Below are 10,771 nucleotides of genomic sequence, written 5' to 3' on the forward strand. Positions count from 1 at the left end.
CTCTGCGTGTCGGGAGCTGTCTCGGTGGCCTCAGGGAAACGTGGCGAAGAGGACGTCTCCCGATTGTCCCCGAGGTGTCCCTGCACCTGCTTCGGGTGCCGTAAGCCCCGTGGGCTCGTTCTCACACCCGTTCTCTGGTGTCCTGGGCAGCCTGTCCCTGGGAGCTGTGGCGCGTTCTCTAAAAAGGGGCCTGATCTTTGCTCGCTCCCGGGACGTCACTCCCTCCGGGGACGGTCACTGAGTCTCGCCTCCTGGTAGAAACGAGATAGACCGGGAGGCAGGACAAGTTTCGTGTTGATTATTTCACCCAGAAAAGGGGTTTCCAACAGGAGACCATGTTCCTGTGGATATTATTTTTTAGCTTTTTCTATTTCTGGTTTCTCTAGAGTAGTTTTAGGGTTCCAAAAGTAAGGAATGATATACCGTGGACTTATAAAAAGACATAAGTGGGAAATTATTAAAATTTGGTTGAGATTTATGGAGTTAGCTGTGGATTTAGCCTATCTTTCTCCCATTAATAGTAAAATTATTTTTGGAAGGAGGAATATACAGGCATCTTTACCTGAAGACCAGCGAGACGCTGAAGTTCCTAAATGCGTATCGACGTTGTAGGTCTGACCGGGACTTGTCTTTCCGACCCTCCCCAGGCCAGGACCATGTCTGGAGAACTCCCACCCAACATCAACATCAAAGAGCCGCGATGGGACCAGAGCACTTTCATGGGACGAGCCAACCATTTCTTCACGGTAACGGACCCCAGGAATATCCTGCTCACCAACGAACAGCTAGAGAACGCCAGGAAAATCGTGCGCGATTACGGGTAAGGCCGGCCACGCTGCTTCTGGCTGAACGTGTCAGTAGGTCATTGCATTAGCCTCTCGTCTTTAAACCTTCACTCAGCAAGTGAAGTTTTATTTTTCGCAATGGAATCCTTTTTACTAAATAAATAAATAAGACATTTTATCCCCCGTGGCTGACCCTTAACACAGACGTCCAGGGGTCACCCTGAAAATAAGACAGCCCTCCCTCCAGGGCATCGGTACTGACCTGGGAGGCCCCCGTCCCACAGCACCTGCCCCTTCTCGCCTGGGCATCCCCACCTGCACCTGCAGCCACTCAGGCACCTGTCCAGGTTCAGATGCAGACAGCCTCATGCAAAAGGCAAACTGCCAAGAATCGGGGGGGGGGGGCGGGGGGACTGGTCGCTTTGCAGATAAAGCCCCGGCGAATAAATGCCGCGTGGGGGGAGCTTCGGCGTGGCGGGCTTTGCAGGTGGGGATGCCCTCCGTCAGCGCCGAAAGCTGGGCGTGAGGAACGGGAAGCGCAATCCTCCAAGGCAGTGCGCCTTTTTCCTCTAGGTTTTCAAACTATTGCCCTAAAAATGAACTCGTACAAATGAGTTCATATTCTTGATTGCCACAGCTTTTGTCCAATTGGTTAAAAATATTTTAGAGTTCGCAAAATTCAAAACATACAGTATTCCCTCATTTACCACCGGTATTACGTTCTAGACCCGCCCCTGCGACAGGTAAAAATCCACGAAGTAGGAACCTTACATTTACTTTAGTATTTATATATATTTTAAGGCTTTGTAAACCGTTCCCACACACTTATAAACTGTTCCCAGTCCCGTATTAACCTTTCCCACTCCCTTAATAACTTTTCCACACTTTTATAAACACTACTTACGTTCTTAAACATATTCTACACTCTGAAACCTACGTCACTTTAACAACATACGCATACAGTTCTGCAAAATCCCACCATATAGCGAAAAATCCGCTATATTATTTATATTATATAAATAATATAATATTTTTAAAATCCTGCGATACAGTGAACCGCGATATAGAGAGGGACCACTGTAGTTTAAAATATGTCATTTAAAACAGAATATTTTGAAGTTTGCTACTTCCCTGTTATATAAGGTATGTTTTGGTTTTTCCAAATTATAGATCATTTGAGATATGCGGGTTTGAAATGTTCATTTGAAGTGTTTATCGTCCTTTGTGTTATTAAAGTCTCACTAAGTCCGAGTCAGGCCTTCCAGGCACATTGTTTAGTGGGTGTGGGCGCGGGAGCCTCCCCACTGCCTCTCTCCAGGCCCCAGTGAGGTGCGTGAAGCGAGCAATGGTTGTGTGATTTGTTGTTTTCCCAGACAAGGAATTGTTCCTCCAGGTCTCACAGAAAACGAACTGTGGCGGGCCAAGTACGTCTACGACTCGGCCTTTCATCCCGACACCGGCGAGAAGATGGTTGTGATAGGACGGATGTCAGCGCAGGTCCCCATGAACATGACCATCACGGGCTGCATGATGACGTTTTACAGGTAAGCTGTGGGAAGGCAGCCGCGGTTCGTCCTGTATTACACAGGCTTACAGGGGACTTTTGTATGTGAATCACGTCCTCGCAGTAACCATGATTTCGTGCTGAGTCCCACTCTGTGTCGATGCACCTTCGGGGTCCGGCGTACCTTTGCCCCCACTGCGTAGTTTTCTCTTTGTTGTTCAGAAGGAGGTTGAGCTTCTTTCCCTAGAGCTTAGACCCAAAGGAAACGAGATGGACAGCGAAGACAAGAGTGTGCACACAGATCCCCTTCTTCATCCGCCCGTGTGATACAGGCGCGGGTGTGTGTGGACGGGCGTGGAGGCGCAGTTAGGAGAGATCAGGACTGCTTGGCCTGCAAATGGCTTCTTTTTCTCCCAAGAAAAGGGACCTGGCCTCTCCCGGGTGCTTGCTCTGTGCCAGGCTCTCTACAAATGTCAGCTAAAGGATCAGGAAGGAGACTCCGTCCTCACCATGGCCCTCTGAGCTCAGTGTCACTTGTGTCGAATGAATGAGGGAGCTGAGAAGCAGGGACCCTAAAGACCAGCCCCGCCCCCAGGTCCTGAGCCTCTGTCCCAGCGTTCTCCCGGCCCCTCCACTCTGGTTGCCGGGGTCCCCGTTTCCCGTCCTGCACAGCGACTCGGTCACAGGCCGTGGTGGCAATGTGACGGCTGGCTCTGTTTCAGGACGACGCCGGCGGTGCTCTTCTGGCAGTGGGTCAACCAGTCCTTCAATGCTGTGGTCAACTACACGAACAGGAGCGGTGACGCGGCCCTCTCCGTCAGGTAAGGCCGCGCCCTGCAGCGACCCTCTGATGGGGCGGGGACGCATGTGGGGCATACGGTTCAGCAGTGGTCCTTCCTCCCCCCTTCTGTCAAGACGACTTTTGTCCAGACGGACGTCTCAGACATTCCTCCTGCCGTTAGTGGCGCTGGTAGGCAGGCAGGCCTTCGCCTGCTGGGGTCACCCCCCCCCCACCCGGACACGCAGCAGCAGCTCAGGGCGGGCCCGTCGTGAGGGACACGCTGCACCGCCACCTGCCCTGGGCGAGCGGACAGACACCGACGTCAGGAGCAGTGGCGTCCACAGTGTGACCTCTGCCAAGGTCCCGGGGCTTCCGTACTGGGTTTGTCTTAAAAACCAGTCATCGATGGAGCCACAGGGAAAGGGTTTAAAATTCTGCCTCCTGGAAAAAAAAGTTTGAGACGGGCCGAAGTAAAGAGTTAACCAAAACTTTTTGCATACCTCGTCTAGCTAACACGTCAGCATTTTATCGCTTTACGCTGCTTCTGACGGTCTGCAGCCCCCAGCTGTCGTCACACGTCACACAGGACATGCGCTCCGCAAGCTGCGGGTCTGTGCCCCCTGCCTGGCACCCCGTCCTGGCACTGAAGGGTATCTCTGAATAGGAGAGAATTGCGGGGGCTTCCTTGTATTCCAAGGATGAGACGTTTTGCATTTTTACAAATCAGTTATCGTTTTAAGAAGAACAGCACTGCATTTGTAGTTTCAGCATGATGTTAATATTTTGAAAAGTTTGTTCTTAATTTAAACGAATGTGCCACACGCACTGAGGCCAGGAGGCCCCTCCCCCCGCCCATTGCTTCCCGCACACTCAGAGCCCCGCCCTCCCGACCCACGCGACCCAGCCCCCACGCTCTGTGACTGGGGGCATGTTCGGCTCCGTGTGCAGGGCCCCGTTGTTGACGCGGGTCTGCGTGCCCTTTCCCTGGCTGCTCCGCCTGTAGAGTGACCGTTCTTAATCATGCCCTTTCACATTTTCCATCATTTCTTAAAACAAAAAACAAACACCAGCGTTTCCTGACATACACCTGTGATTCGTGTGCCGTCCTTTGTCTTTCAGTGAACTGGGGACGGCGTACGTGTCAGCCACCACTGGCGCCGTGGTGACGGCGCTGGGACTCAACGCGCTGACCAAGGTGCGTGGCTTTTCCTTCCCACGGGAAAGCTTCGTAGTCGGCTCCTGCCTGCCCGGCTCTGAGTCACTCTGTTATTTCCCAAAGTAGTGCAGGTCCTAGGACTTCCTTATGATCGTCATTCTCTCTGACTGTGTATCTTAATTATATCTTCCGTTAAGCTTGGGGGGCAGGGGGGCACCCACAGCCAAGACCCCAGTCTGTGCCTGGCACTGTGTTTCACGCTCAGTGAAGCACTCAGTGCTCCCCCACCACAGCCGCCGGCCCCCACCAGAGGCCGTGTGTGGGCAGCGGGCCTGCGGCCTCACCTCCGAAGAGGGGGGACAAGCCAGCACCTGACCTCAAGACTTGGGGACCCAAAGCTCTTCTCCCTCAACCACACGAAGCTGCCAAAACGCCTTACAAGTCTCAAAGCCCAGCTGGAGACAGAGAAAGACCGCGAGGCAGTGGGTCGTGGAAGGCGTCTTGGCCTGAGTGTCTCCACAGAGAGGACCCTGCGCTTTCCGCGGTTTCCCAGCAGCGTCAGTGTGGCCGTTCGGGACCCAGGCGCAGCGGGGTAACCCTCGGCCCTCTCGCCCCTGCAGCGCGTGTCGCCGCTCGTGGGCCGTTTCGTGCCCTTCGCCGCCGTGGCCGCCGCCAACTGCATCAACATCCCGCTCATGCGGCAGAGGTGAGTCCCACGCGCGTCTGCCCGGGGCTGGGGCCTGACAGCCGTCACGGGGCTTCTGTAAGAACCGGCTTTGTGGACGCTCTAAAAAATGATTTTCACGTTTACAGACAAAATGATATGAGATTGGGGATTTGCGTCAAAATAAGCCGGGGTTGGGGGTGAGGACGGATCCGCTGATCAAACACGCGTCGGCGCTGAGATGCCCATTCCCGGGGCGGGCGGAGCACGGGCGGCGGGAATCCGCGTTCTGCTTCCGTCCAATAAAAAGGTTACAAGACTCTGTCCCAGACTTTGACTTAGGTGTGTCAGGTCCGGGCAGAGAAGAGTTATACACAGAAAATTTTTTCTCTTAAAATAGGTTCTTCCACACCCCCCTCCCCCTGAATTTTCATTTGGAATTTAAATAATATTGATCTACATCTTTGGAAGTATTTTTTTAGAACGGGCAAAAATTAATGGGGAAGAACAAGAAAAAGCCCTTTGGAGTGGATAATGAGAAACGGGGTGACCACAGCCGTCATGAAAGCCTAAGGAACGGTTGATTTGTCACAAATACCCCATAGTGCCACCTCCCGTGACACTCCTGGGTCACCGCCTAGTACAGCTGTATCTTAGATCTTCCTCTCATTTGGAAACTCACTCAGACTCGTACCAGAGCATAAAGGTTACCCTTACTCTTAAGTGAGCACCGTCACCCCGAGTCATATTTTTATTACAGTTGCTACTACCCTCCCCCCCTTTTTATTTTACAAAGTTACCGTGTCATTTACTTCCGTGCCTATCACGTGAGGATTGCACTTGCTCATGGTATGCAGAGAGATTTGTTCGTGCCCACCGTGGCCCTGGAGTGGGTGATGGGGTCAGTGGGGACTGAGCTCTCTGTGTCACGGAGGCCTCTGTGAACCTGTGGGCATGTGTGTGCTCTGCAGGGAACTCAAAGTCGGCATTCCCGTCACCGACGAGGAGGGGACCCGCCTGGGTGAGTCTGCGCACGCCGCGAAGCAAGCCATCGCCCAGGTGGTCGTCTCCAGGATCCTCATGGCCGCCCCCGGCATGGGTCAGTACCCCCACCGTCCGCGAGTCCAGGCGGAACAGTGCGTGTGCGCCAGTGAGCCAGGAAAATCCCTGCCCTGGGCGGACGGGCTCCTTTATCCACTAAAAACAAAACAGAAGCTGAGGCCCAGAGAAGGGAGGTCACCTTTCCGGGATCACCCAGGTGGCAAGGGGTCTGCCGGACGCGAGGCAGCAGTCTGTAATCTCCACTCCGCGTGGCGGCCCCCGCCCCTGCCCGCGGCGGGGACTGCGTTTGCTTTCCTAGTTCAGGAGGCAAATGTCCCTGGTATTGGCGCCGTTCATAGTTAATGTTAGATGCAGAATTCTCCAGGTTATCGGCCTTTCTGGCTGGAAGAGAGCGTTACATTATTTTTCAAAAATCTAGAGAATGAGAACAGCAGATTTTCCCCCCAGTCCTAAAGTATTTCAAAGAATTACCCTGCCAGTGTGAAAAGAGCGGAACAATAATATAAGCTTTTTGTCAAGTTGTTGGGGGGAAATGCAAGCTGCCAACAGACATGAAATAAGGACTTAAGTGGGTCTCTCGTCCCTTCCAGCCATCCCTCCGTTTATCATGAACACCTTGGAAAAGAAAGCCTTCCTAAAGGTAAGCCCTGGGCCTACTCGTCCTCGTCCGTCTTCTCAGCGCCTTTCAGGCTTCGAACCGTACAGAGTATTTCCTACCTAATCACAAGGAAAGAACTTGAAGGCCAGGGGCACTCGGCCACTTCCCGGAGTGAAAAGGGGTTGCCAGGAACATTTTATTTCTCGTCTCAGGTATTGGGAGCAACCCTTGTAAGTGAAAGCGGCTGCCCACATCTCTCGAGAGCTTTTACACTTTGCCTGAGCTACTTAAGAATGACGAGAGGGTGTGCGTTTGGTATCATGACATTATCCACACTCTCGGAAATGAAAAGAATAACTTGGAGGTAGCTGCATGGAACCGTGAGTGTAGGGTCCAGGCCATTTCTCTTTGGAGGTCACACCCAGTCATTTGTTCATCTATCCAGCGCCTCCCCGCAGGGTCTGAACACTTTACAGAATGAAGCTGTCACCAGGAAGTGTCCGTGCATGCCTCCTGTAGCTTCCATGACATGACACTTCCGTTCTCCAGCCCTTACAGCGAGCCGGTGGCTGCAGGACAGGGTGACCCGCTCGGTTCGTGCTGTCGGGAAAGTGGCCCTGTCAGCCCTGCCTGCGGGAAGGGGCCGGGCTCCTCCCTAGAGGAGCAAGAGTGCTGGGTGAATGACTGGGGGTCTTAGAAACAGAACTGTGATCACAGCATCACAGGGACATTTGAACAAGGGTCACGATTCACAGACCAGGTACTTCCTGCACGGTTTCAGTGACTGGGAGAATTCTGAATACCCAAGAGCTGCGTCCATTGGCCTGTATACTCCCCGCGGGCCCAGAAGGAGAACAAAGGCAAACACTTTTGAACATAATTCCATCCTCAGAAAAACTAGCGAAGAAATCATGCTTTGCAGAGACAGTCACAGCGAGCCCCTCGTTTGACCGATGTCTCCACCCTTACGTGTTGCTGTGGAATGTGTGATAGTGTCAGAGTGGCTGTCTAGTGTCCCTCCGTTCCTTGGAGCGTCCCCAGGAGAAACCCACAGACCCCTGGTCCCCGCCTCAGGACACTGCACCCCCCAGAGCCCTCTGAAGTCCTGTGTAAGAAGCGGGGATGAGCGTGCAGGATCGGGCGCTGGAGAGGGCGTCAGGAGCTGGGGTGACACCCAGTTTGAGTTTCATGAGCTAAGTCAGAATTTTCCAGGATCCTTGTTACTGAGAGCCTTGCCATCCAAAGCCCCGGCTTCCATCTGTACACGTCCTTTTAGCCCCGGGCACTGCAGACCAGAGCCCACGGGAGGTGAGCGGGCGGCTGCCACTCGCTCGCCCGGGCCCACGTGCATCCCTCCGCGGCATCTCACGCCGCCCTGAGCTTGCCTTCCCTCGCCGAGTCCATGACCAGCGTAGCTGCCACACCTCCGGGAAGTGCGAGGACAAGGATTTAGCATCTCCTTACGAAAACCCTTCATCAGGCGGTGCCCGTGGCCTAAGATCCAGCATTTCCTTTTCTCGCTGCCCCGAGGGACGGGACTCTGTGGCTGTCTTCTCTTGACGACCTCTCTCCCTTCCTCTCTAGTCCACGCCTCTCTCCCCTCCCGTTAACCTGCGTGATGCCCCCTGTCACCGGAGGAGTCTTCGGGGACCCGGGTACGCCTTGCACACGAGCTCTCTGGGATCCCCATCTTCTAACAGCTGGGGCTGACTCCTAACTAAGTTGGCTGACATCCTGACGACCTTGTCACAGCCTGCTTGCAGCTGTCCTCATGGCCTTAGTTATGGGGCCGTAGGGCTCCCAGCTCTTTATAGGGTGCATTTTTCCTTTTGAAAACTAAAAATCTAACAGTCCTTAGTCTCCAAAAGACCAACCAAGGGACAGGCAAAAACGTGTTCTGCCAGCCGTAGCTTCGACCGTACTGATAGCAGCTGAAAGCAAGAAAGGAAAGACGCGGGGGGTGGGGAGGTGTTGGCGGGGCTTCTGCTCCGTCCCAGGCACCGTCCTCGGTGCTTACGCTCGTGCGCTGACGCTTCTTCACCCGCATGCTTTTCGGAAGCTGGGGTGACCCTTGATTCGCGGACAGGGACGCCCAAGCTGGGAGGGCTGGCTTCTGTGGGACCCGGCTGCACGGCCCCCCGGCCAGAGGATCGGTTCTAACGGAACAACAGCCACCTCCCCACCTCCCGTGTCCTGCCCAGCACCCTCCAGATCACAGGTGCAAGGGAAACACACGAGAAGTTCCGTGGTCCCTGCACGTGCGCTTACTGACAGGCCGGGGGGGCGGGGCGCGGGAGGTCGGGACTAGCGTGCCTGGTGCCGTGTCTCCCCGATTTCACTAATGACACCCCACTCCGGTCTTGCAATGCGGAGAGGTTCCTTTCAGTTAATCGGCAGACGAAACGGTCCCTAAGGGCCTGTATGAAGGTATTCACAGTCGCTTTCTTCTCAACGCAGCGGTTCCCGTGGATGAGCGCGCCCGTTCAGGTTGGATTGGTCGGCCTCTGGTGAGTGGGGTCCCTTTGATGTCATTCATTGTGTTGTTTAAAGACAGCGGTGCAGCCCATGAAAGGGGAGGGGTGGGGCAGGTGATACGGGACCCGGTTTTGCAAACGAGACCCTCCCAGAACACCTGGGACCCGTGGTCCCAATAGTTAGCTAGAAGGGGACTGTCTTGAGGGAAACCTACAGTGTTTGGGCTCTTTGCACCGTTCTTTTTAAAACTCTTGTTAGCTCTCTTTTTAAAAACGATTCCGGCAGCTCTTGGTATAATAAAACGATACACACAGAACCGCTTTTGTGAGGCAGTCCGGGGCTCAAGAACAGAGAAGGGGATTGTGGGAAAAGGAACCCAGAAACTAAGGCTCTGATTTGTTTTTGTTTCTGTTTTTAAGTCTGGTGTTCGCCACACCTCTGTGCTGTGCGCTCTTTCCTCAGAAAAGGTAGGTATCTGTGATTCTTGGGAACCCTCATGCGTTTTACTCCAGTTGAAGAGACGCAGGGGCTGTTACTCCATTTCATTGGGGGCGAAGTCGAGGGCCAGGCGGGGGAGGGAAGCCCAGGTCTCCAACAGGAACCGCTCTGGAGGCAGAAACCAAACGCGCGTCTGTTTCGTTTCAAAACTCCCTGTGCCCGGCCCCGTCTGCCTGCTCCCGCTCCATTTGAAAATGCTCTTTCTTTTGTAAGACTCAGGTTAACGCTGGTGCAAATTTCCTCTTATAAATCTTTAAATACGGTTCGCCAGCATCCAGTCTGCTGGCACGCGCATCTGTAATACAGACCTGGGGGGACTGAAGTCCCACCCCCAGGGACAGCGGTCACACGCACTTAGCTCTGGTGGTGGGTCTGCTTGCCTCCCTTTTCCTACCTGATGTTTTGCCTTAGAAGCCTTCTTGTGCACTTTCCTCCCAAGCTGCCCTCGCGTCCTGCTCCTGACGCGAGACCTGGATTGGTGGGCATTAGATCGGCTCCGTATAAATCCAGGTCTTCAGCCGCCTCCTGATCAGAGCAGCAGCATTTTGTTGTTGGACTTTGTGTACGTGTGGCCAGGCTCCTGCCCTGGCGATGCCCCAGTTGGGCCGGCGGGTCCCAAGCACAGGGTCCGTATGTGCTAGGCCTCTGGAGCAGGCTTTGGAGGACGCGCTCGGTTCTAGAACGAGCTTTGCCGGGCCCCTCTCCCTGGCAGAGAACGCCACCCTTCACCTGGGCATCCTCTGCTGTCCGCGACCCCGCCTTGGTGTGGCTGGCCCAGACCCCCTTGGGGACAGCAGGACCTTTTACCTCCGCCCATGCGGTGACTGTCCTTTCTCCGTTACCCCAGTTCCATGTCTGTGGCAAGCTTGGAGGCTGAGCTGCAAGCCAAGATCCAAGAGGCTCACCCTGAGTTACGACGTGTGTACTTCAACAAGGGCCTGTGAGGTCGGGAGGGGCACCCCCGCCACAGCCCCGCCCACCGCAGACCCGGCCTGGCCTGGAGAGGAAGTCTGGCTCCACCTCGCTTCTCCCGGGCACTCCAACCTCGTGAAGACCCACATTAGCCTTTAGAGCTGGGCTGGCACAGAGGGCACAGCGGCGGGGGCGGGCCGAGCGCCCCACGCTGTCGGCCTGCTGCTCCATGGGGTGAGCGACAGACAGGGCCTCCCCAAAGACAGCATCCCAGCCCTCACCTAGAGTTCTAACGAGTATTGCCACGCATAGGGTAGATGTTCAGTGCACGCTCAA

General features: G+C 54.6%; 1 protein-coding gene across 1 annotated transcript; it reads left to right on the forward strand.

Moving 5' to 3' along the window:
• Positions 1-647: 647 nt before the first annotated feature.
• On the forward strand, positions 648-10,483 carry SFXN1 (sideroflexin 1). Its single transcript, XM_090288598.1, has 10 exons — positions 648-820; positions 2,159-2,329; positions 3,012-3,110; positions 4,190-4,265; positions 4,847-4,932; positions 5,862-5,989; positions 6,543-6,592; positions 9,008-9,057; positions 9,445-9,492; positions 10,371-10,483. The coding sequence occupies exons 1-10, from the start codon at positions 657-659 to the stop codon at positions 10,465-10,467; spliced, it is 969 nt and encodes a 322-aa protein (XP_090144724.1). The 5' UTR covers positions 648-656; the 3' UTR covers positions 10,468-10,483.
• Positions 10,484-10,771: the final 288 nt, after the last annotated feature.

The sequence above is a fragment of the Furipterus horrens genome, unplaced genomic scaffold (assembly GCF_987537825.1).
Source record: "Furipterus horrens unplaced genomic scaffold, mFurHor1.1.pri manual_scaffold_10, whole genome shotgun sequence".
Taxonomy (NCBI): Eukaryota; Metazoa; Chordata; class Mammalia; order Chiroptera; family Furipteridae; genus Furipterus; species Furipterus horrens.